The sequence below is a fragment of the Pisolithus orientalis genome, assembly GCF_024613125.1.
Source record: "Pisolithus orientalis strain OTSU chromosome Unknown F5J12scaffold_7, whole genome shotgun sequence".
In the NCBI taxonomy this organism is placed as follows: domain Eukaryota; kingdom Fungi; phylum Basidiomycota; class Agaricomycetes; order Boletales; family Pisolithaceae; genus Pisolithus; species Pisolithus orientalis.
In genome coordinates, this window is record NW_026260788.1 from 1,093,577 (window position 1) to 1,119,351 (window position 25,775).

General features: G+C 47.9%; 3 protein-coding genes across 3 annotated transcripts; 1 reads left to right on the forward strand and 2 right to left on the reverse strand.

Moving 5' to 3' along the window:
• Positions 1-50: 50 nt before the first annotated feature.
• Positions 51-3,441, reverse strand: F5J12DRAFT_920190 (uncharacterized protein; the record flags this gene model as incomplete). The annotated part of the gene is made up of 6 exons (XM_051749258.1): positions 3,352-3,441; positions 2,770-3,298; positions 2,140-2,706; positions 1,240-2,091; positions 685-1,180; positions 51-634 (listed from the first exon to the last, which is right to left on the reverse strand). The coding sequence occupies exons 2-6, from the start codon at positions 3,295-3,297 to the stop codon at positions 51-53; spliced, it is 3,027 nt and encodes a 1,008-aa protein (XP_051602379.1). The 5' UTR covers position 3,298; positions 3,352-3,441.
• Positions 3,442-4,427: 986 nt separating this feature from the next.
• F5J12DRAFT_926304 (uncharacterized protein) lies at positions 4,428-6,085 on the forward strand (the record flags this gene model as incomplete). The annotated part of the gene is made up of 7 exons (XM_051749382.1): positions 4,428-4,541; positions 4,587-4,706; positions 4,758-4,895; positions 4,934-5,248; positions 5,330-5,492; positions 5,646-5,930; positions 6,033-6,085. 7 exons carry the CDS (start codon positions 4,428-4,430, stop codon positions 6,083-6,085), a joined length of 1,188 nt encoding a protein of 395 aa, XP_051602380.1.
• Positions 6,086-9,738: 3,653 nt separating this feature from the next.
• F5J12DRAFT_781329 (uncharacterized protein) lies at positions 9,739-11,398 on the reverse strand (the record flags this gene model as incomplete). The annotated part of the gene is given in 8 exon segments (XM_051742548.1): positions 9,739-9,951; positions 10,012-10,265; positions 10,577-10,672; positions 10,692-10,751; positions 10,892-10,957; positions 11,001-11,149; positions 11,175-11,205; positions 11,314-11,398. The coding sequence occupies 8 exon segments, from the start codon at positions 11,396-11,398 to the stop codon at positions 9,739-9,741; spliced, it is 954 nt and encodes a 317-aa protein (XP_051602381.1).
• Positions 11,399-25,775: the final 14,377 nt, after the last annotated feature.

Here is a 25,775-nt window from a genome sequence, read left to right on the forward strand (position 1 = left end):
CATGCATAGCAGTACAGACTAATAACCAGCAGACATGACAGTATAGTGAATCACGACTGACCCTGCAGCCGTCTCGGTCGCCAGACCTTGGAAGCCGGTTCAAAGCCATCTTCATCCTTAGACCCAGGTAACGGCGCACTGTTGGTGGCTGGTGAGGCTGCTTGTTTCGAAGACAGTTTCTCTGCCTCTCGCTGCCGCCAGCCACTAGCAGGGGCAGCAGCCGTATCTCTGTATTTAGGAGCTGTAGCAGTCGCCGGACTGGAGGCGGGTGCGGAAGTTTCTGGTCGTCCCAATCGTTGAGCGCTGAACATTCCAGGTTTGTATTTTTGAGCTGGCGGAGCTGCACCACTCGGAGCTGGACTCTCTGCACGTGGGGGAGTGGCACGAGAAGATATAGGAGGGTTTGGCGGCGCAGCTGAACGCCTCCAAGCGTTCTCGGTAGCTGGTGGCTGCTGCTTCTCGGCCACACGACGCTGGGCTCTGCGCTCTTCTGCTTCCCGTTCGCGTTGGGCCTTCCTTTCGGCTTCCGCGCGCGCGGCTTCGCGCTCACGCTCGCGTTCCATACGAGCGGCAAGCAACTTCTCCTCCTCTTCACGCTTCTTGGCTGCTTCTGCCTCTTCTTTCGCTCGTAGTTCTGTGCGAAGATAAGATTGGGTTAAAAAAAAAAGTAGACGCTATACGTACCGGCCTCTTCCCGCAGGCGCTCTTTTTCCGCGGCCCTCGCCGCTGCCTCTTCCTCCTGCTGAGCACGTCTCTCCTCCTCTTTCTCGGCGATAAGAGCATTGATTCTCTTCTCCTTCTCCTCCTGAATTTTCTCTCGGGCCACTGCCAGCTTCTTCTGGTACTGTTCTTGGCGCTTCGCCATAATGGTAGACTTGTACGAACTAAAGTCGGATAGCATTCGTGACAGGCGCTTCTTGGTTGCTAGAGCTTCTTTGTGTGCTAGCAAGCTGTTTTCGATACGCGCTTTCTGAAGTGCCTCGAAGGTAGCGAGGTCTACGGCCTGTTGCTCAGCATAGTCTTGAGCGAGAAGTGGTCTCTCATCCTTCCGGTAAGCACGCTCGATATGATCGACGCGCTTCGCAACGACACGGAGACGCTCGTTCATATCCCGTTTCTCCTTCTCTATCTGCTCGACCTGCAGGCGCATAAGCCGGTCCTTGCTGAGGTCTTCCATGTCCTTCGGTAGATACGTTCAAATATAGATGAGTATAAACGATAAATTAAATCACTACTCACATCGACGGACACCTTCAGCCCACTGCGTTTGATCAAGTCTTGTGCCAGTTTCTTCGCCTCTTCCGAACGAATCGTTTCAATTTCTTTCCGTGCCCGCTCGAGCTCCCTCTTTCGGGCCTCTTCCTTCTCTTTCCGCTCATCCATCTCTTTTTTAACGCGCGTCATTTCGGCACGTCTGCTTGCCTCCTCTTTCTCCTTGCGTACAGACAACTCGGATAACAATTCGCGTCGACGAGCTACGATCGCCCGACGCAATGCCAGTGCATGGCGCTCTGCATTTGCAGCAGCAACCAGTTCCCCAAACTTCGCATTCTGCACAGCTACAGGGTCGGTCTCTGGAGGTGATTCGATCACCCGTAACGCATCGTGCAGTGCATAGGCGAGCGTGCTGAGACGCGTACGTACTACATCACCGGACGAGGGCTGAATCGCCGCTTCTTGCGCGGACGTCGCTACCGGAGAGGAGTCATCTACGTGTGTAAACGCCTCGTCGACAAAGGTAATGGTCTCGCTTGCGTGGTCCACACGTACACGGAGTTCACCCTGACGTGCGCAACCCATGAGGTACGCCTCCATTTGCTCAGCACCAAAGCCATCCAAGGGCTTGACGAGATCAACGAGGGCACTGAGTTTGAGGGTGGAGTAGATTTGCGATAGTTGCGCGAGGAGCCGTGAAAGAAGTGCGCGGGTAAGAAGAGGACGGTAGCCAGCATATGGAGTATCACCAGCACAAAGTGTGGCGAGCATCGGTGCAGTAGAAGCGCATAACGTGAGTGGATCGAAGGAAACTTCAAGGAGATTGTACAAGGTTTTGATAGGTCCTGGAGATAATCGCAAGACATCACGGGAAAGCTAGCAGTAGCTGAGCATCAGGAATTGTGAGGTTGAGAGAGAACGTACAGCGTCTTTAAGCAAACCAGCCCGAGTCGGTGCCTTCGTTAGACCGAGAAGAGCAGCAAGTCTTGTAGTCTTGCCCTTTCCGCCCTCGTCGGACTGTTGGCCGACGGGCACCGCCAGGGCACTGACGAGTACCTGACCGGCCAGACGGCTCATCTCTTCGTTCGACTTACCGCCTATGCTGGTGACGATTGCATAGTACCTACCCCAGGCAGCCGCGTGGTAGAGTGAATTACCGCTCATAAGAAATATCTTTGTAAGATGCTGGTAGTAATTCGCCATCATAGCTGGGCGTGGTGGTTTTTTGGCCATTGTAAGAAGATTATGTATATCCTCGACGGAGCGGAACGCTTCCTGCCATAGCTCGAGCTCTACTGAGGTGTTGAGCTGCGCGAACCGTGTATCAAGATGATGTTGCAATGTCTCGGGGTCAGATAGGTTGATCGCATGAGTTTGATGTGCGTATTTTGCTACATTGGCAAGGTGAAGTCGCAAGGTCTCACATAACCTGCGGAATTCGACCTTTCGTTGGTACTTCAAACAGAAACGGAAAGCCTGCTGAGCAACTTGCTGAAAAGATAAATACCGCGGAATGCGTCAGCCCTTTTACCGATTTGGGTGGAAGGAACGGACCTGGTATATAGTCTCTAGTCGTGCGTTGTTCTTAAGGGTTTCCAGCGACGTGCGATAACTCTCCCATAAAAATTTGAGCCAGGGGGTAACAAGTGCCCTATCTGTCCGGTCCTTGCTCTGGTCTCCGCTCACTGCTCCCAGCAGAATGCTCTCTGGTGTTTCGCTAGCCTCGAGATCGTCGACATCTACGGCGACGGCTTTATCGGCCTTTTCCTGTGCTTCTTGAACTTTGGCATCGGCAAGTTGCAGGAACTTCTGAATGACAACTTCGATTGATCCTACGTTTGAATTTTGTGCTATGTTCTTGTATTGCATGAGTCCTTCCTTTGCTGTACGGCCCTTGCGCAAGTCGACACAGAGCTCGACAAAACGCAGTAGGATCGGTTCGAGGACGGCCAAAGGGGCTGAGCGAAACTTCTTGGAGGTGAACATTTCTGTTAGAGACTGGAGGGCGGCATGCGCCTGTCCCACTGATACCAGTCCCTCTGCCTGCTTCAGCGCAGCCTCTGGTTTGGTGAACGGTGCCATACTGGGGAAGATCCGTAGGCGATAAATGGTAGTGATGAGACCAATCCAACTTACATTCTTTAATGCTTTAAAGGTGGGAACAGAGGCTTCCCGATGTTTTTTTTGGTGTGTCGAGGTAGCCTGGACGTCGTTGAGGCAGTGGGGTCCGACGAAAAAACAAAGTTCGGGCTGGGCGTCCATGTGAAAACACTTCCTAAAATAGATAAAACATAGCCCCTGACCCCGACCTTTTTTGGGACTCACTACCGTGAGAGCATCAGATACTACGACGGACACCAGTGTGCAATGGGCTTTACAATACCAAATTATCATTATTCTAATGCCGCAAACTTCAAGAGTGGGGCATAATTGTGTATTTAGAATACTTGGTTTTGAGAAAACGGGGTTGTGAAAGCTGCAAAGCATCAAATGCCGTCGGTCGTCAGGGCGGAAATGTGATTTTGGGCGACATTGGAAGACTTTCCGTAGGATAAATCACAGTAGATTATAATAAATCCAGGTATTTTGTGCCAAATTTGGAAGGTCTGCCGGGATGCCGGGCCTCGGAAAACCCGATTTGCAAGTTGACTGCCCTGGCATACGGTCGAATAGACTTGAATAAACCTTAATCTGTAGGGGGGGGGGGTAGAACCCCTTAAGCAGATTTTGTAGACCGGAATAAATGCTGAAATTGCCATTTTTGGCCACTCACACTTGTTTATGTCATTACCAGCCACAATGCTGCAGTCCCAAAATCCCCACCGCTGTCCGCTCGAGCGTTGAACGTTGTGCATCCATGCACGGTGGTATGGAGATCTTCGTGCCTCTGCTAATTTTCTCTGCATGGGACAAGCACTGCCTTAGTAGACAGCCCACACCTGTTGTAGATTGTGTAGAATGGTTGTGTGTCAGGCTCAAGGTCCCCGCAGATTGAAATGCAGCGGTATGTCCAACTTGTCTAATCCTTTGTTCCATGAGCCCATTTTATCTGTCAGATAACCTGGAAGAATGGAATGAGCCATATGGCTACTTTCGTTGTCACCTCCGCACACAAGATAAAAAGTGGCTTGCTACAGCATGGTACACCCAACCACTTGGCCGTACCTGACATTCATTTCACCCACACCGTCTTTACAGTTATGTCTACCAGCATGTCGAACTTGAATCTGCACACAGAGTTCCAGTATGATGATTTGGGCAATCCATTCATTTGTAACTCTAGTGGTACTTGGGTTCCATATCTCGAGTATGCATGGGCAGCTAGGGTTTTCATTTGTCATGATAGTCATGGCTGCTGACCATTTACCCAGGTTGACACTCCATCTGTGCCCCATGATGTTCCATCTGCCCACTTGTTTATGGGTGGGGATCTGGGTCTTAACACATGTCACTACATCAGACAAAGGCCTGCTAATGAACCCTTCATCCAGGTACAGTAATTTTTGTGATGTATGACTTTGCCTGGACTAACTTGCCATTAGCATCAGAATGCTGGGGGTGGATCCACTCTGATCTTGCCTGCCACTTTCCCAGATGGGCGTGATGCTTCAAGCAACACACCTGGTGGTGTTGACAGCTGCATTGACCTAGTCTTATTCCCCTCCCTGAGAGCCATGACTGTGACCTCACAGTTCCTTGTGTCATTGTGCAATCACAGGGGCATCTACCCTCTGTAAAAGTAGCTGGCACCCAACATGCTGTCCAGCCTAGCAGCAAATGTAAAGGCAAGGAAAGTGCTGGTAGTAGTAAGAGGGGGAAAAAGAGGTCACTCGTAGTTGATGTAGATGCTGAGCCAGAGCTGGTGAAGTTGAAGCAAGGATGCCCACAAGGTGCTGGGAACTACTCTACTGTGGACACATCTGTGTTACTGGACTTTGTTGAGGTTGAACTACCTCTTGGACAATGCAGGTGGCAAGCTGTCACTACCAAGTTTAATCAGTGGGCAGCTAAGCACAAGTGGCCTGAGTGTAAGGTGACTTCATTGGAGACCAAATTTAAGCAGGCAAGTAGTGATGATTATTCCATTGACATGTTTGTTAATTTGAGATCTTAGCTCATCAAGACCCCAAAACCAACTGGAGATGCAGACTGCCCTCCAGAGGTCAAACATGTACATCACATTGACAACCTCATCAATGAACAAGCAGGCACATATGATTTGAATGATAGTGACTTTGATGATGCCAACAAAGTTGACAAGGCCAACAGCTCCAGCTGTGAGTCTGATGGTGGTGTGGCATCATCCAAACCTGCTGTTTGTACAGCCATTGCACATGCATTGTGAACTGATGTCCCATCTATGCAACATAATACCCATGGGGCTGCTGCTACAGAGCTGATGAACAAGCTTTCAAATGCATTTGATCCAGCTGTCCAGCATGCTTGTGAGGAAGAACATGCTAACCATTCCCTCACCAACATCCAGTACCTCACTTTTTCCCAACAGCTTCATGATGAATGGGCCACCAATGACAAGTTATGTGCTCAGATCTTTGATCTACACAACCACCTATATGAAGCACAGCAAGCATGTGATTGTGCTGAAATGCAGCTCGAGATGATGCACATGGGGCCCCATGCTGTTGGTAACACCCCTATGTATCATAATCTCCCAAAACACAAGCACCAGAGCTACTGTTGGTTCCCTGATGGTGGTGAGTCAGTGACATGGTTGTCAGATGAGAATGACAAATTTCTCCAAGGCACAGGTGGGGTTATTCATATGGATAGGGTGATGGATTTTGACATGTTCACAGAAAATGAGGCAGGGAGTAGCAACATGTCTTATGAGCACACTCCAGAGATTTGACCTATGTAGTTGCTACATGTACTCCAGTACAACATGGAATCATGCCACTCTGTCCCTCTTCCTTTGTTCTGAAAACAGCATGTCTTTGAACCCTGACCACACCTCTGCATCTTTGTGTGTTCCTTGCCAATGTCCCATGTATACAGTATGGATCTCATTAATGCCAACCTTGATGGTATGAAGATTGTGGAGATGCAAACATGTCTCCAGTAAGTCTCCTCTTGCAGCTTCATCATTGATGTCCAAGGGCATGCAAAGCCTTCCAAATGAACCCTGGATGGTATATGCATGCCCCACTCTGCTGTCTGATGATAAGAAAGCAGTTCCCAATGTCACACACCAAAGGTGTTGTGGACATGGTTACAGCTGACTCTGCCTAACTCATCAATGAGTTGCACACAATGCCCATGCCATGCAGATGAAGACTAAAGGCCTCATGTGTAGAAAGACTACTGGATGTTAACAGTCATCCTTCACACAAGAATGAGTTGTCAGTGCTAAAGAGAAAAGAGGAAGTGAGTTAAGCATGCATTAAAAGTTTTTAGTGCCTGTGTATAGGCATTCCAGTTTTCATTGTATCTCCACCATTTCCAAAGATATTGACTCTGTTCTCACACTTGCTTAAGGTGCTCAGCCATGTGGTTCTGCCTTCCAAATTTGGAGAGGATCCTCATACCCTGTGCATTTCTACAGCACTCCATCCATCAGACACTCATTTCACTGAAGTCCATCAATCATGGCCACCTCTTCATTGATCATCTTGCTTGTCTCATTTGCCAGAGACAGTAGCTATGTGTATCTGCCAGGCATTCCCACCAGCTTCCATCCTGAAGCCCCCTGGTTCATCCCATTGTTGTCAGCCCCATCTCATCCCATGCAGCTTGGTCAGCATGTTCTTCTTGTCAGTATGACTTCCAGAAGGACATTCTTTGGTTGCCTCAGGTCTGTCACTCAGTTAGAAAGGTCTTATGTGGTCATGTTGGTCTCCCCTCTTGATGAAGCATATGGATCATTCCTCCCTGCTCCCTGCACTGTCTTTATTCCAATCTTGTCTATCATTCTTCCTGCATTGTGACAGCTGCAGCATAGTCTACTGTTCTTCAGCCTCCCTGATTGCATTCATGATGAGTATGACATGCATCTTGCCTTCTTACTGCAAGATCCAGCAGAAGACATCCCCCCTTCTCCTCCTCCTCCATCAGAGCCCCATTCATGAAGCTTTTGTTAACTTTGCTGAGAGGATGAAAGGGTGGGAGACATGATTGCTTATGCTCCCATTGCCCCACAGACCCCCAATGCCCTAGCCCCTTTGACACCTGACTCATGCCCTTCAATTCCAGAATTAATACTTCCCTATCTGGAAACACTGTCCATCTGTCATGCCATCTTTGGATCTAGAGAAGTCTTTGCTGAGATCTGACTTGCATTGCCACCCCCTAATGTGATATCAGTGTGCTTACTCAGTTTCTGACTCTGTTTGACTCATTCTGTGATATTTTGACTATCCTTGACTCGTTTATTGCCAATACTTACCAATCTTCTTTGCTTGCTTACTTTTCATTTCTTGCTTACTCATCATGATTACTCAGTCCTTACTCATTACTTACCAAGTGTTTGTGCCTTGTTTGTCACAAGCTGCACTCCCCCCACAGTATATAAACCCCCATGTACTTAGCTACAACCCCAGAGAGAGAGAGAGAGAGAGAGAGAGAGAGAGAGAGAGAGAGAGAGAACAAGCAATCCACAAGCAATCCAGAAGTCAGTTCAGCTCTCTTAGTGCACAACTTGTCATTGACAGTTGAGGCTCATTTGGAAGAGTATTTGTCACCATCCATCATCCTTGGTAGTTGAGGCTCCATCAAGGGTCTATCTACCTCCATTCCTTATCTGAAGCTTTCTCCACTCTTAGTCAGCAGTCTTGCTTAGTCATCCCTCTGCTCCTGCATAACTCAACATTGACTTGTGCCAGGAGCATGTTTTATCAAAGTCCATCATTCCAGAGGTCCTTTTGGCTGAACACCTTCACTCTGTTCAGCATCCCCTGTCCAGTCATTGCTTGTGTGTCTACTCCTGCATAACTTGTTGACAACTTGTGCCAGGAGCACCTCCATTTGAAGTCCCCCCCCACATTAGATTTTCTTCTGCACTCCAGGTTCTGCAGAGGCAAACCACCACTCACACATTATTTGTCTTTGGTGTTGGATTTGTTTGGTTTTCACCAGCTTTCCACACTTTGACTCACACTGATTGAATGCCATGGCTTCACTGATTTCTCCAGGTGTACCCATAACATGATGACCTTCAGCTAAAGGAGCATGAATATGTCCTTGGATTGCAGTGGTACCCTGAGGGAATGCTATGTCAGCAGCAAGATAGTAGCCTTCAGGAGTGTTGGTACAAAGTGTTTCATTGATAGGCATTGCAACATGTGAGTCATGCCAACTTCCAGGGGCATTGACTCTTGATGCAATGACTAACCCTATGTAGTTGTGTCAGTATGTATTCCTCAACAGCATGGTGGGCTGGTGACTCAGATAGATCATACCCACCTTCAGATGAGAAAGCTATGACAGAGCTCACAAAATGTGCATGCAGCCAACCATTATATGTGGCATTTTCAATGTCAGGATCATCTGAAGTTTGCACAGGGAGCTTCAGGCCATCAATACTCCCAAAAGCATGAGCCCATGTACCTAGTTAGGCCATGTGACACAGCCAGTGGAGGTTGACAATTAGCTGTGTCACATGGGCCAGCAGAGGTTGAGCCAACCTACAAGTTGTCAGCATAATGTAGAAATTGGCTGTAACTATGTTGTCATGTGTCATTCAGGATTGGCTACAATTGTATTGTCATGCATGATAGAGGAATTGGCTGCAATTATATTTTTAGGTGTCACATGGAGAGGTTTCAAATAGAATATCACCATGTGATAGGGACATATATGGCATAGCCCAGGTCAGATTGGCATCCTGTACATAGTGCAGCCCAACATGACTACACAGTACACTGCAGGACATGTGCCAGAGCATACCACTGCAGGACATGTGCCAGAGCATACCATAGCATTCCAGAGCACTCCAGAGCAGGCCATGGCCCTCTGGGGTGAGCTGTGGCATATGTTCTGAAGTGAACTGTGGCATGCCAGCCACTCCAGAGCAAATGCTGGAGCAAACTGCAGCACATGTTCCAGAGCATGCCATGGCCCTCCAGGATAAGCTGTGGCATGCCAGCCACTCTGGAGCAAATTCCACAGCACACTGTGGCACATGTGCTGGAGAATACCATTGCATTCCAGAGCACTCTGGAGCAGGCCATGACCCTCTGGGGTAAGCTTCAGCATATGTTCTGAACCAAAGTGTGGCATGGCAGACACTCTGGAGCAAATTCCAGAGCAAACTGTGGCACATGTGCCAGAGAATACCATAGCATTCTGGAGTGCTCTGGAGCAGGCCATGGCCCTCTGGAGTAAACTGCAGCATATGTTTGGGAGCATTCTGTACCATGCTGACACTCCAGAGCAAACTGCAGCACATGTGCCAGAGCATGCTGCACTGTCCACAGTTTGATTACCAGTGTGCACCCATTTTATTACCAAAAGTGTAGCAGGGTCCACTAGTTGATTACCAACAATTTATTAGTGTCTGCTATTTTACTAGTATTGCAGTATGCTGTTAGTGGTGTCTACATGTTTCATTACCACAACTGTAGTAGTGTCTGCACTTTTGATCACAAGTGTAGCAGGGTCTACTAGCTGATTACCAACATTTTGGTAGTGCACCATGCCACTAGCATTGTTTCCTATATCATTCAGTGCCTGTAGTTTCATTACCAAGTGTCTGTCCTGTTCTGCCATTCTGCAGACAACCTGTAGTATTTCAGAGTACTATATGGCTATGCAACACTGTGAATGGCACTCAGAGCTGACAGTAGAGCTTGGCATGGTGTGACATGGCTTGGCACTGTCAAGACCTGGCCAATGTATAGGGGTCACTGCTGAAGGATGGCTGATGGAGGCCAATGAGATAGGGGCTGTGCCAAGGCTGGCTAATGTATAGGGGTCACTGCCAAAGGGTGGCCAATGTAGGTCAGTGCCACAGTTTACTCCAGAGTGCTCCAAAATGCTATGGGTATGCTCTGGCATATGTGCTGCAGTTTGCTCCAGAATTTGCTCCAGAGTGTCTGCCATGCCACAGTTTGGTTCAGAACATAAGCTGCAGCTTATTCCAGAGGGCCATGGCCTGCTCCAGAGTGCTCCAGAATGCTATGGTATGCTCCAGCACATGTGCTGCAGTGTGCTCTGGAGGGCCATGGCATGGTCTGGCACATGTGCTGCAGTTTACTCTGGAATTTTCTCTGGAGTGGCTGGCATGCCACAGCTTATCCCAGAGGGCCATGGCATGCTCTGGCACATGTGCCACAGTTTACTCCAAAATTTGCTCCAGAGTAGCTAGCATGCTGCAGTTTGCTTTGGAACATATACTGAAGCTTACCCCAGAGGGCCATGGCCTGCTCTGGAGTGCTCCAGAATGCTATGGTATTCTCTGGCACATGTGCTGCAGTGTGCTCTGGAGTTTGCTCCAGAGTGGCTGGCATGCCACAACTTACCCCAGAGTACAATGGCATGCTCTGGCATTTGCTCTGGAGTGGCTGGCTTGCCACAGTTCACTTTGGAACATATGCCACAGCTCATCCCAGAGGGCCATGGTATGCCCTGGAGTGCTCTGAAATGCTATGGTATGCTCCAGCACATGTGCCACAGTGTGCTCCAGAATTTGCTCTGGAGTGGCTGGCATGCCATAGCTTACCCCAGAGGGCCATGGCATGCTCTGGCACATGTGCCACAGTTTGCTCTGGAATTTGCTCCAGAGTGTCTGCCATGCCACACTTTGGTTCAGAACATATGCTGAAGCTTACCCTGGAGGGCCATGGCCTGCTCTGGAGTGCTCCAGCACATGTGCTGCAGTGTGCTCCAGAATTTGCTCTGGAGTGGCTGGCATGCTCTGGCACATGTGCTGCAGTTTGCTCTGGAATTTGCTCTGGAGTGGCTGGCTTGCCACAGTTCACTTCAGAACATATGCCACAGCTCACCCCAGAGGGCCATGGTATGCCCCAGAGTGCTCTGAAATGCTATGGTATGCTCCAGCACATGTGCCACAGTTTACTCCAGAATTTGCTCTGGAGTGGCTGGCTTGCTGCAGTTTGCTTCAGAACATATGCCACAGCTTACCCTGGAGGGCCATGGCATGCTCTGGCACATGTGCTGCAGTTTTCTCTGGCATTTGCTTTGGAGTGGCTGGCATGCTCCAGCACATGTGCCACAGTTTACTCTGGAATTTGCTCTGGAGTGCTCTGAAATGCTATGGTATGCTCCAGCATATGTGCCCCAGATTGCCACATGGTGCCAATCTACATATGCCATAGCATACAACACTACACTGCTGAGCTATCCCAAAGCATGCCAAGGTCTTGTGCCAACTTCCAGTGCTGATCTACACATGCCACTGGATAGGTGACATCTCACACTAGGCCACTCCAGGTACTACAGGGACAATTTGATTGTGGCCTACTCATGTGTTATTTGATAATAGAAGCTGGGCTGGTCCATACAGCAGGGGGATGACTCAATGTAGGGCTCAACCTCCACTGGCCTGTGGGACATGGCCAATTGTCAGCCTCCACTGGCCCTGTCATACCACATAGTGTAGTCACATTTAGTCACAACACATGGGCAGCCTGTGTGCCAAAACACCAACACTTATATAGACCCCAAGATGGGCCTGCCTAAATAGATTAGCCAGTACACATGGACAGGCCTGAGGGACTACAGTGAGAGCAACATATGTACAGGCCTGTAAGTGCATTACCACAACATATGGGAGGGCCTGTGGTGGGTAAGGATGTTGAAACATTTAGATGGGCCCATGACCAATTAAGTATATTGAGTTGCTGTAAGACATGGACAAGCCCATCCTGGTAGGTTACACCCCTGTTGCAACATCAAGGTGGACCTGCCTATCATAACATGGAGAGGGTCACAACATAAGGACAGGCCCATCTATGATTAGAATACAAAGTTGGCAACATATGGATGGGCCCAGGAGTAATATCATTTATGGTGTTGCAACATCTAGACAGGCCCATTCATAATAAGCAGTACCCCTGTCACAACATAAAGATGGGCCTGTCAACAGTAAGATGTACTGCTGTTGAAACATAAAGACAGGCTCATCACTAGTATCATTTAATAGAGTCACAGCATAAGGTTGGGCCCATCAGTAGTATTATGCAACATATGGATGGTGTCATGCTTGTGCATTCATCCTAAGTCCTCACTCACTCTGCACCCCTTTCTGCCAGTCATTCACTCACTAATGCACCAACTCTGCCCAACTTCTGTTGGTTATGAGCCATCTCTGCTCCAGCTGCTTTTGGACTTGCACTGCTCCCCTACCAGACTGAACAGACTGTTCTCTGAGGAGTCATGTGACTACCTTTGGACTCCTCCCTGACAGCTTGCAGTCAGGTACTCTGCAGCACGTGCACCACATGGTCCAGCACCTGGACTGTTTCCTTTTCTGGATGTTCTATGTTACCTGTTTGTATGCCCTCTGTCTACCCTTCATTCATCATCTAGGAAGTTTTACTTGAAAATTGCTGGGTCTCCATATGTCAGTTCTGATTCCAGTTACTGTACCTCCATGGTAGTATAAAAGCATGTATCATACTCTGTCATTCCTCAGTACAAATATCAACTTAGTTCCTACTCCCTCTGTCTCTGTCTTCTGCCTGTCAGAGTTACCTCTGACTGTCCATCTGTACTCCCCCTCTGAAATACAAGGGCTGAGATCGTGCAAGGGGGTAGCACATGAGCTAAACCCAATGCCCTCACATTGCTCCACCCTTACCTTGGTGGATTTCATTCCTGCCAACACTCTGCCAGTCAAAGTTCTGCTCTTTCCATTGGACTTGCTCCTGAACCTCTCCCTGGACCTCAACTAGCATTGGAGTTGGTCAGAGTAGGCCTGGACTTGACAGTATATTCATACTTGCACTTGTATGATCTTGTTTTCTGTCTTCTGAAAAACTTACACCATTATGAGAACTTGAGCTCAATCCCAAAGAGAGGTTGCTGAGAACCTCACTGTTGTGCTAGCTAATCTGCATCGACTCCCTTCCATCATTGAACAGTTCCAATCATTCTCCACTCAACACCGTTCTCACACTGAAGGCAAAAGCACTTTGCAGGCTGGTCACTCCAACCTCCACCCAACCACTTTCCATACTCCATCTCCTCAAAACTGAGATGATGGACCCAACCCTGATGACCCTGATGGTGATCCTGACAGCGGGGGCAGCAGTGATGGGGATATCCCTGAAGACCTGGCTGAGCCACTGGAGGATCCCCTCATGGCTCTTGCTAGAGCTGTCCATGCGCTTGTGTGGTCTAGTTCACACACTGGGGACTCCACTCTGAAAACCAAAGTCTGTAAGCCTGACACTTTTGACAGCTCCGACCCTAAGAAACTCTGTGAGTTCCTTGTACAATGCAAGCCGAACTTCCAGGACCACCCCCATGCATTCCACTCTGACAGAGTGAAGGTTACCTTTGCTCAGTCTTATCTTAAGGGTATGGCCCTGGCTTGGTTCGAGCCAGACCTATTAAACCCTGACAATTATGACCACCCACTCTGGATGGATGACTATCACAAGTTCTTACAAGAGCTCACAACTAATTTCAGTCCACATGATGCCATAGCAGATGCCATCCAACAACTCGAGAACCTTACTATGAAGGATGGCTCTCAAATTACCAAATATGTCATGGAGTTCAATTGCTGGGCTTCACAGGTCAAGGACTACAGTGTTGGTGCACTCTGCCACCACTTTTATAACAGACTTCCAGACCACATCAAGGATGAAATCACTCGTGTAGGAAAACCTTCTACCCTCACACAACTCTGCAAACTCACTCAGACTGTCGATGCATGCTACTGGGAGCATAAAGCAGAGATCTTGCATACCACCAAGTCCACCACCAACAAGTCGTAGCCTTCCAGCTCCAACAACAAGTCTAAATTGTCATCCTCCACCTCTGCTCCAAAGTCCAATGCCAAGGGCAAGGGCAAGCAGAAAGATCTGCCCAAGTCCAATATTGCCCATCTTCTGGGCAAGGATGGCAAACTCACCTCTGCTGAATGCCAGCATAGGATGAAGAACAACCTCTGCCTCTTCTGTGGAGAGGCTGGCCACTCTGCTAAGGACTGTCCCAGTCTACCTCTTGTGCAGCCAAAGCCTGTGCAGCTATGGCTGGGACTCTGCCTCCTCTGCCCATGGAGAAGGCAGAGCCAAAAAATTAGTCTGCTCCTCCAGGGAGCTCACACAGCCTGGAGGAAGTGTTGATCCCAACTGTGCACAACTGGACATCTGACTCAACACATCCACTCTCTCTAGTCCCAGTTCTTTACTTCCATCTGTAACTCTTCTTGGTTACTCTGTTGATGCTGTTTCTGCATTGATTGACTCTGGCTCTTCTCATTGTTTTGTAGACCCATCCATAATCAAAAAATATGCTATTCCTGTTTCCTCCATTTCCCCACCAGTTCCACTCTGCTTGTTTGATGGTAGTACAAATGCTGTCATCTCCCAAGAGGTAGATCTATCCCTCTGCTTTCCTTCTGGTGATGTCAACTCTGTTTCATTTTATGTTACTCCCTTGGATTCTTCATGTTTGCTGGTATTAGGACACAACTGGCTCACCCACTTCAATCCATCAATTGACTGGGTACTGGGCAGTATATCATTCAGACCATCATTACAGGGAATGCTGACACCCCAGGTGCCTTCATCACCTTCCACTGCAACCTCTGCTCTGTCTGCACCTCTGACAGACTCACCATTCTCCACTCTGCTTGTCTCACTCATCAATGCTGCTGCATATGTCAGAGCCTGTGCTCTCCCTGGCTCTAGACAGTTCCACTTACAGCTCTCCACTGATGATGTGAAGCTTTGTGTGTCCTCCACTTCCTCTCCACCTCCTGACCTCTCCTCAGTCCCTCCTGAGTATCATGAGTTTGCTGACATCTTTAGTAAAGACAAGGCTACTGAACTTCCACCACACCATTCGTTCAATCTCAAGATTGACCTCGAGGAAGGAGCTTCTCCACCCATTGGCATGATCTACTCTCTGTCTCTGCCAGAGCTTGAAGCTCTCCACACCTTGGCTACAGTTTCATCAAGCAGTCCACCTCCACTCATGGTGCCCCTGTCCTCTTCATAAAGAAGAAGGATGGTTCACTCCACCTCTGTGTAGACTATTGAGGACTCAATAAAATCACAAAAAAAGATTGCTATCTGCTGCCACTCATTTCCAACCTACTTGACTCCCCAAGCCACACTAAAGTCTATACCAAGATCAATCTCTGCCATGCCTATCATCTGGTCTGCATCGCAGATGGAGATGAATGGAAAATGGCTTTCCACACTTGCTATGGTTCTTATGAGTGGCAGGTAATGCCATTTGGTCTGACTAATGCACCTGCAGCTTTCCAGCAATTCATTAATAGCATCTTTGCAGACATGCTTGATGTCTGTGTCATGGTATACCTCAATGACATCCTAGTTTATTCACAGGATGTGGAGTTGCACCGTGAACATGTAAAAGAGGTACTCCACTGCCTTCAAAAGCATGGTCTTTATGCCAAGCTGGAGAAGTGTGAGTTTCACTCCAACTCTGTTGAGTACCTCAGTTATGTTCTTTCTCCCTCTGGTCTCACCATGTCCACTGAGAAGGTTCAGGTGGTCCACAACTGGCCTGAGCCGCAGAAGGTGTGAGACATCCAGTCTTTCCTTCGCTTTGCAAACTTCTACAGACAATTCATTAACAACTACTCTGACATCATCATTCTGCTCACTCACCTCATGTGAAAGGGTGCTCCTTGGAACTTTTCCAAGGAGTGTTGCTCTGCCTTCCTCTGCCTGAAGGATGCCTTCAGCTCTGCTCCTGTCCTCACACACTGGGTTCCTGATGCTCTGCTTACAGTTGAAACCAATGCCTCTGACTATGCCATTGCTGGCATTTTGTTGATCACCTGCTCTGATGGTGAACTCCGCCCAGTTGCTTTCTACTCCCACACCATGGCCACACCAGAACTCAACTACAATACCCATGACAAGGAGCTGTTGGCTATCTTTGAGGCTTTCTGCCATTGGCAGCATTACCTAGAAGGTTCCACCTTACCTGTTGATGTGGTGACAGACCACAAAAACCTTGAGTATTTCTCCACCTCTAAGGTCCTCACTCATCAACAGGCCTGCTGGTTGGAGTACCTTTCACAGGTTAACCTTTCCATCCACTTCTGACCTGGCCACCTGGGAGCCAAACCTGATGCACTTACATGACATTGGGACATCTACCCAAAAGGGGGGGATAGGGACTATGCACAGGTAAATCCTCACAATCTCCACCCTATGTTTACACAGGAGCAACTTGCATTGTCCCTCTGTACCACTACCCTCATGGCACCCATGCTCCACGCTGCCATGGTCTTTGATGTTGAGTGCTTGCACTCTGACATCATCTCTGCACCCTACATGTCTGACCCTGTCTCCACCAGCCATCTTCCAACCCCTGACTAAGCCTTGGTGGTCCCTGGACTCCGAATGGTCTACTCTGCCTTGATGGTTGCATCTCTGTCCTTGACATTGATGACCTCTGCCTTTGAGTGCTTTCAGTTCAAGCATGACCATCCTCTAGCAGGCCATTTTGGGCAAAACTGCACCCTGGAACTCGTCCACAGGGACTAATGTGTGGCCCTAACCTCCACTCTGACATGTGAAAGAATATGTCAGGTCCTGCACTGCCTGTGGATGGAGCAAAACTCTGTGTCACTGCCCTTATGGCCTACTGAAGCAACTCCCCATCCCAGAGAGACCTTGGAACTCCTGTCTCCATGGACTTCATCGAACACCTCCCCAACTCCGATGGCTACTCCACCATACTCATGGTAGTGGACTGCCTCTCAAAGCAAGCAGGTGTTCATCCCCACCCACATGACTCCATCACCTCCAGCTGAACTTGCTAAGCTCTTCCTTACCCATGTCTTCTCCAAGCATGGAGTGCCAGCTAATGTCACCTCCGACAGAGGTCCTGAGTTTGTCTCACACTTCTTCCGCTCTCTAGGAAAGGCTCTTGATATGTGTCTTCACTTCACTTTGGGTTACCACCCAGAAGGCAATGGCCAGACCAAGCGAATGAACCAGACCCTCAAGCAGTACCTTCATGTCTACTGCAACTACCAACAAGACAACTGGGCTGAGTTGTTACCTCTAGTGGAGTTTGCTTTCAACAATGCACCAAGTGTGACTACTGGAGTTTCTCCCTTCTTCACTAACAAAGGATACCACCCAAACCTGTCTGTGGTCCCTGACCAAGACTTCACCTCTCCAAGGGCTCATGACTATGTCATTGAGCTCTCCACCCTTCATGACTTCCTCTGCTCCAAATTGTCTGCTGCTCAGCAGCACCACCAGGGTCCAGTGGGTGCCAGATGCATACCTCTGCCTGGGTTTAAGGTTGGAGAACAGGCCTACATCAAAGCCAAGTACTTCCATTCCACTTGTCCTTCAGAAAAACTCTCTGAAAAGTACTTAGGTCTGTTCACCATCTTGGCCAGGCTGGGTACACACTCCATCACCCTTAAGCTCCCTGATTCTATGTGCTCAGTACATCTGGTCTTCCATGTCTCACAACTGGAAGCTGCAGTGGTTAACCCTTTCCCAACCTGACAACAACCTCCACCTCTGCTGGTAGATGTCAATGGTGACCTTGAGTACAAGGTGTCAGAGATACTCAACTCCAAGGTGGACCACCATCACCGCCACTGTCAACTCTTGTATCTAGTCCACTGGGCTGGTTATGAGAACACTGATGAGGAAACCTCTTGGTTGCTTGCAACTGAGCTGGACCATGCTTCCAACATAGTCTCTGCTTTCCACAAATGCTATCCACACAAACCTGGCTTGTGTCAACCTCCACCATAGTACTCTGCCCACATAACCCTCCTCCATGGGTCGGCTCTGCCCCTTATCAGACTACCTTAAGTACTTTAGAATTTTCTCTGCTTATCCATTTCACTTCTCAGAATCACAAACAAGGTCACAGGTCTATTTCATAGTAGTACAAAATATACAAACAAAAAAAAAAAAAGTCTACTCTACTCTTCCATCACTTGCTGTCCACCACCCTCCTGTCCTTCTCCACCTTCCAGCTCTCTTCTGACTTCTTCCTCTTCCTTGTTGTCCCCCTCCACACCTTTGTCCCTGTCCTCCGGTGCCTCTGACTGAGGCCACTTCCATCCTCCTCCTGTGCACTCAAACTCAGCCATCCTGGCCTTGCATGTGTCCTCCCTCCTCCTCATCTCTGCCCATTCTGCCCACTCATGGTACAGCCCCCACTTGTTGGCTGTCTGCTCCATGGCCTCCACCATCTGCTCTGCTGCTCTTGCCATCCTCTCAAAGGCTCTCATGGCCTTCTTGTGCGCCTCTGTGTACCTCTCTGCAGCCTGCAGCTGCTGCTCCTGCTCCCACTCCACCCACTAGGAAGGGGCCCCTGCTCCTGAGGGTCCCTCATGTGGTGTCTCTGGCTCCTCCTCATCCACACCACCTACCTCCCGCTCATCATCCACTTCCTCCATCTCTGTCACTCTCTCCTTCCCCTTCCCTTGTGACCTTTTCTTCTTCTCCCCTTGGGAACTTCCTGTCCCCACCCTCTTCTGCGAGGGCCCCACCACTGCATCCTCTTTTATCCAACTACACACCTTTTTCTTGTTTTGGCAGGGCACACAGGCCCTGGTCTTGCCTTGTCCTGGCTTGCACTGCCCCACTGTCAGACTCGCTACACAGCAAGTACAGGGGGGCCTCCTGGTTGTGGTGACCACCACAGAGGTCCCAGGGACCCTCTGGGCAGTGTTGACATTGTACACCATGCTGCATAGTCTAATGAAGGTAGAACTGCGAGTCAGCTCTGCCTGACTTGTAGTGCTCTGCCACTCACCTTTGTGTGGCCTCGTCCTGTCTGGCCCATGCCCTCTGCCTCTGCTTTTCTGCCTCCTTCTCTGCCTCCTTCTTCCTTCAGGCCTCCTCTTCCTCCTCCACTCTCTTCCTCCACTCTGCCTCCAACCTCTCCTCCTCCACCTTCTGCCTTTTGGCCTCCTCACGCTTGGCCTTGCACTCTGCCTCATGCTCTCTCTCTCTCTCTCTGCTCAGTCTCCTCTCATCGGCACGCCTTCTCTGTGGACTTCTCCTGTTCAGTGTCAGTGGAGTCATCAGTAAGGATGACCAGTTCATCATCTGCGACTTGGGAATAATCACAGACATGACTGGGGGTTGGCTGGGGGGTTTTGCTCTGGTGCTGGGAGGACATGATGATGGGGAGAAAGGATGAAGGTTTGGTACCCTAACATGTGTTTTTAAGCAGTTTTTCAGACTCCAACAGAGCTCTGCTGCAGCTAAAGCCATTATCCTCAAGGTGTCAAGGTGGTTTCAAATGATCAACTCATGTTGATCTTGTCTTGTACATGCAGCCTTCAGGGGTTCAGGCCCTAGGGGGGGGGCACTGTCATGGTTGTGTGTTCATCCTAAGTCCTCACTCACTCTGCACCCCTTTCCACCAGTCATTCACTCACTAACACACCAACTCTGCCCAACTTCTGTCAGTTACGAGCTGTCTCTGCTCCAGCTGCTGTCAGACTTGCACTGCTCCCCTACCAGACCAAACAGACCATTCTCTGAGGAGTCATGTGACTACCTTTGGACTCCTCCCTGACAGCTCGCAGTCAGGTACTCCACAGCATGTGCACCACATGGTCCAGTGCCTGGACTGTTTCCTTTTCTGGATGTTCTATGTTACCTGTTTGTATGCCCTCTGTCTACCCTTCATTCATCATCTAGGAAGTTTTACTTGAAAATTGCTGGGTCTCCATATGTCAGTTCCAATTCCAGTTACTGTACCTCTGTGGTAGTATAAAAGCATGTATCATACTCCATCATTCCTCAGTACAAATATCGACTTAGTTCCTACTCCCTCTGTCTCTGTCATCTGCCTGTCAGAGTTACCTCTGACTGTCCATCTGTACTCCCCCTCTGAAATACAAGGGCTGAGATCATGCAAGGGGGTAGCACACAAGCTAAACCTGATGTGATCACTTTGCTCCACCCTTACCTTGGCAGATTTTGTTCCTTCCAACACTCCACTAGTCAGAGTTCTGCTCTTTCTGTCGGACTTGCTCCCAAACCTCTCCCCAGACCTCAACTAGCATTGGAGTTGGTCAGAGTGGGCCTGGACTTGACAGATGGGCCTGTCCACAGTAAGATGTACCTCTGACAAGACATAAAGATAGGCCTGTCAGTAATCTCATGTATAGCATCACAACATATGGACAGGTCCTTCAGTAGTATTATTTATATCATCACAACATATGGGTGGGCCCAGCCCCAGTAAGATGTACCCTGTCAAAACATAAAGACAGGCCCATCACTAATATCATTTAATAGAGTCACAACATGTGGACAGGCCCTTCAGTAATATTATTTATATTGTCATGACATAAAGATGGGCCCATCAGTAATCTCATGTATAGCATCACAACATATGGACAGGCCCTTCAGTAGTATTATTTATATTGTCACAACATATGGGCAGGTCCAGCCCCAGTAAGATGTACCCTGTCGAAACATAAAGACAGGCCCATCAGTAATGTTGTTTAATAGTGTCACAACATAAGGACAGGCCCTTCAGTAGTATTGTTTATATTGTTGCAACATATGGATGGGCCTGTCAGTAATATCATCTAATAGTGTCACAACATATGGACAGGCCCTTCAGTAGTATCATGTATATCATCACAACAAATGGACAGGCCCATCTAGCAAGATGCACCCCTGTCACAACATAGGGATGAGTCTGTGTATGGTATTCTTAGGCAGCAGAAAGGGAGATCCAAGCTATCTACATAAGGATGGTCCATGTAAGGCATTCTCAGGCAGCAGAAAGGGAGATCAAAGGGATCTACATAAGGACAGGCCCATCCATGGTATTCTCAGGCAGCAGATAAGGGAAAACAAAAACCAGTGTTACAACATAAGACAGGCTGATCTGTCCATCACAGGATTACAAACCCTTGGCACTGCATAAGACAGGCCTATCCATAATTGGGTTATCCCCCTGTCACAATATAAGATGGGCCCAGGAAGACAAGAAATGAAGAAAGTGGAACCTCTTGCACTAAAGAGTATCTGAATTTCCACTATAAATTGTGTTTCATGTTGGACAATTTGCCTATTTAGTTGGAATCTCAGGCACTGGTCTATGTAGCTGTGAGCCAGGCTCTTCCATTGGAGCAGACAGGAAACATGCAAAACAAACAGCAATGCTACTCCAGAACAACACATCATATTTTTATCTGAGCCTCTGCTTCATATATGCATTCAGGATTATTGACTTGTACTGGTATTGCCATCATGCCATGGGAATCATTCATAGGTGGGATAAAAAATGTGACATCTGCATATCTCATCATCTGTCTTTAACCTCTGACTCTTCCACTCTCCAATCACCATCACCACTCTCACCATCAAACTACTCCATCATCTTGTCATCAGAAGCATGTCATCATTGTTGTCTTGCAAGCTCTTCAAGAAATTGCCTGAGCTTGATGCTGCAGTCAACTGCATCCTTCAAATTTACTTCAAGGATATTGTGGAAAGCAGCAAGCTGGGAAAGGTGGACAAGATTGCAAAGTGGAGAGGTGCCATCAAGGCAATAAACAATGAACTCATGCATCATAGTGTCATCACATTTTTTTCACTAACTGATGCATTCAGGATGCTGTATGTGACCCCATTGCTAGGATGGATGAGATTCTGATGACCCTCATTGGCATTGACACATTCTTAAAGTGGCATGAAGACCTCGGCTTGATTGAGCACCCATGGCCTGAGTGGAAGACCACCCTATCCCCTTCCAAAACTGACATCACCAACCACAAGTGGCTTGACATTGTCAAGCATCAATATGACTACCACTGGTTGGGCCTCCCTATTCCCCACATGGTGCCAACACCAACACCACCCACTCAAGAGACCAAAATGCCTATGAGTGACAAAGGAAAATGGAAAGTGACTGAGGCAGAGGTGGAGCAAATGATAGCAGATAGCTCACACAGGGTGGAGGTGGATGATGATGAAGAAGTTTGTGGGGTTGCAGAGGGGAAACCCAGAGAGGAATCTGTAGGGAACCTCAGTAGTCTGTCAAGCTACTGAGGGACTAGGTAAATTTTATTAGTGTATGGGTGCACTCTAACAGCTTATGTAAGCGACATGATCATGTGCCTAAGTCCAAGTAAGGGCAGGGGTCATTTCACTCCAACAGATGAGGGTGAAGATGAGGTGCCAGAGAAGGAGGATGACAAGGAAGAACCAGCACTGTAGGAAAAGGGATTTAAGAGAGAGGTTGAGGGGAAGGGTGAAATCTGATGAGAGAGAGTAGGCCAAAAGGGGCTTCTATAGCCTGGGACTGGATACTGGTAGTTGTCTGAAGGGTTCTATGGCTGTCTTGGTGCAGGGAATGACCTGCTCAAGCTCATCTCTCATCTGTGGTAACTCATCTATTTTTTTTTAAAGACAAAAAACTGTACACAAGTAGAACTACTGCTGACTCAGCAACCAAAAAGGCAAAATCTAAGTATAACTTGTAGAAAAAGTATCTAGGAATGAAAACCAATTAAAACAAGGAAAATAAACTGTTACATTTCACCCTTGTTCACTTCTTTGCTTGTACTTTTACCTTGTGTTTGATCCATTGGACTGTCTTTCCTTTTTGAGCCATCTTCTCACTGATCCAACGGCTCTTTACTTCCACCACTAGCATTGTTCCCCTCATTGCATGCATAGGATGTATGTCATTATTGTTCAACCAATGGCATAGTTGTCTCATTACATGTGGACACCTCATGGTCTGTCTCTTGTACAGTATTTAACCTGTTGGCTCAAGTCCTGGAGACCCAGACTTGAGCTGCTCAATTATATGCAGCATTCTCAGAACTTCACCCTCAGTGTCCCTAACCCAGACCACTCTTACCAGCATTGCTTAAATCCTCTGTCATTTACAGAGGTTACTGCAGCCATTGCTCAGTAGAAACCCATAGTCTGTGTTTGAGCTCTCCCTACATCTTGACTTTGGTCAAGCATAACAAAAGCTCAAGTCTGCTAGCCTCTGGCCAAATTGGTCACTGACTAGTGCACCACCATGATCCCCTGAAACAATCAATGTTGGGCGCCATTGCAACCCACTCACGAAGAATCATCATCTGACAAAGAACAGGAGAGCACTGTCACAGACACCTCCTCCAATGAACCCAAACAACCAGATAGAGGATTTACTTCTGGTATCCTCTTGAACCTCTTTACCCAATCTCTTGCAACACTTGGTACTCCCATCCCACAAGTACCCGCCATCACATTTCCTACACCCCCACCTCTACCACTGAATACAATGTCCGGTTCATCATCAAAGGCAATGGTTGGTGCTATTGCCACCAAACCCACTGAATTGAAAATTGGTGCCCCATCTGATTTTGATGGTGACCAGAAGAACACCATGAGTTGGCTGTACTCAGTACAGACCTATCTCTTGGTAAATGAAGAGATTTACAACAATGACACCAAAAAGGTTGTCTATGCCCTGTCATATATGAAGAAAGGAGCTGCTTGTTCCTGGGCAGCTACCTTCCAGAAAACTTCTCTGGAAAAGATCCCCCTGAGCTTTGGCTCCTTCACTGATTTCATGAAAGACTTCAAAAGTTCTTTCACCTCCTCTGACACTGCAGGTGCAGCCATTACCAAGTTGCACACCATGAAACAAAAAGAATCTGTGGAACAGTACATCACAGATTTCAGAACTGCTGCCACCAATTCCACCATCATGGAAGACATAGCATTGATTGAGTTCTTCTCACAAGGACTCAAACCTTTCATTGCCAACCAAATCCATATGATGGAAACCACTCCCACCAAGGTCACTGAGTGGTATACACAAGCACAAAAGTTTGATGCAAAGTGGAGGAAAGTGAATGAACTTTCTGGAAGGAAAGAAATGAGAATGTTCTACCCCAAGAACAATCTCACTGAAGAAAAAGATCCTAATGCCATGGATGTGGATGGAGTGAGACTCTCCAAGGAAGAAAGAGACCGACACATCAAAGAAGGAAGATGTTTCAGTTGTGGAAACAAAGGACACCTCTCTTGAGAATGTCCCAAAAGAGGGAAAACCCCTCAGAAGAAAGTAAAGAAAATCCACAAAATTATGGAAGTTGAAGAAAGTGACAATGAAGAAAAAGTCACTGGACCATCCATCGCCTTGGTAAACATTGCCAGAGCACTTGGAAAGGGTTTTTGAAAGGGAACTCTGCATTGATGCCAGAGGTTCCTGAAATTAAGGACAGTTCCATTTCTGTTGCACCTGTACTAGTATCTTCCACTCCAGATTGTACTATGCAAATCCCAGTTTCCCTCTACACATCAGAAACAACTGAAAAGGTTGTCAAAACCACTGCTCTGGTTGACTCAGGAGCAGAGATCTCTTGTATTGACTGGGGATTCGTTCAAAAACATCAGATCCCCACTCAAAGACTTGCTGAACCCATCCTTGCAAAAAACGCAGATGGAACCCAGAATTCCAAGGGAAAAATACTGTTTTCCACCACCCTCTACTTCAGGGTTGAAGGAATTGTCCATCAGACCTTCTTCCATGTCATCAATTGTGGAACAGAAAACGTCATTTTAGGCCTCCCCTGGCTTCAGGAAAACAATCCTGTTGTCAATTGGAGAATGGGAACTCTTTCCATCAATGAGAAGACTGACAGGTCAAAAGAGTTGAGATGGAATGTCTCTTATGTTGAAGTCAAGGAACCAACTGTAAACCTTGTGTCCCCAACTGAAAAGAAAGGGATAAACAAGTTCATGGATTATGAAGAACCCAAAGATGAAACCATCCATGCACACTTCATGATGTTGGTTGGAAAACTGGTAGAAGAAGCAAAGAAGACCAATCCAAATAATAGTCTTCTTCGAAAGATCACCACAGCCACAGAGTTGGCCCAAGAAGAACATAAAAAGAAACTGAAGACTGTCCTCCCTGAGGACTACAAAGAGTTCACCTTGGTTTTTGAGAAACCCCCTGAAGGAATCCTTCCTCCATCATGACCCTATGATCATGCAGTCAACCTTGTTGAAGACTTTGTCCCCAAGGTGGCTAAAGCATACCCACTCTCTCCATCTGAAAGAGAGTCTGCCAAAAGGTTCATTGAGGAAAATCTTCAAGAAGGAAAAATCCATCCCTCGAAGTCCCCTCAAGCTGCACCCTTCTTCTTCATAGGAAAGAAAGATGGTTCCCTCTGTCCCTGCCAGGACTACCGATATCTGAATAGAAATACAGTAAAGGATGCCTATCCTCTTCCCCTCATTTCAGATCTTGTTGATAAACTCAAAGGAGCATCTATCTTTATGAAGATGGACATACTATCAGGCTATAATAATGTCCATATCAAAGAGGGAGACCAATGGAAAGCAGTGTTCATCACACACAAAGGGCTTTTTGAACCAACTGTTATGTTCTTCAGACTATGCAACTCCCCC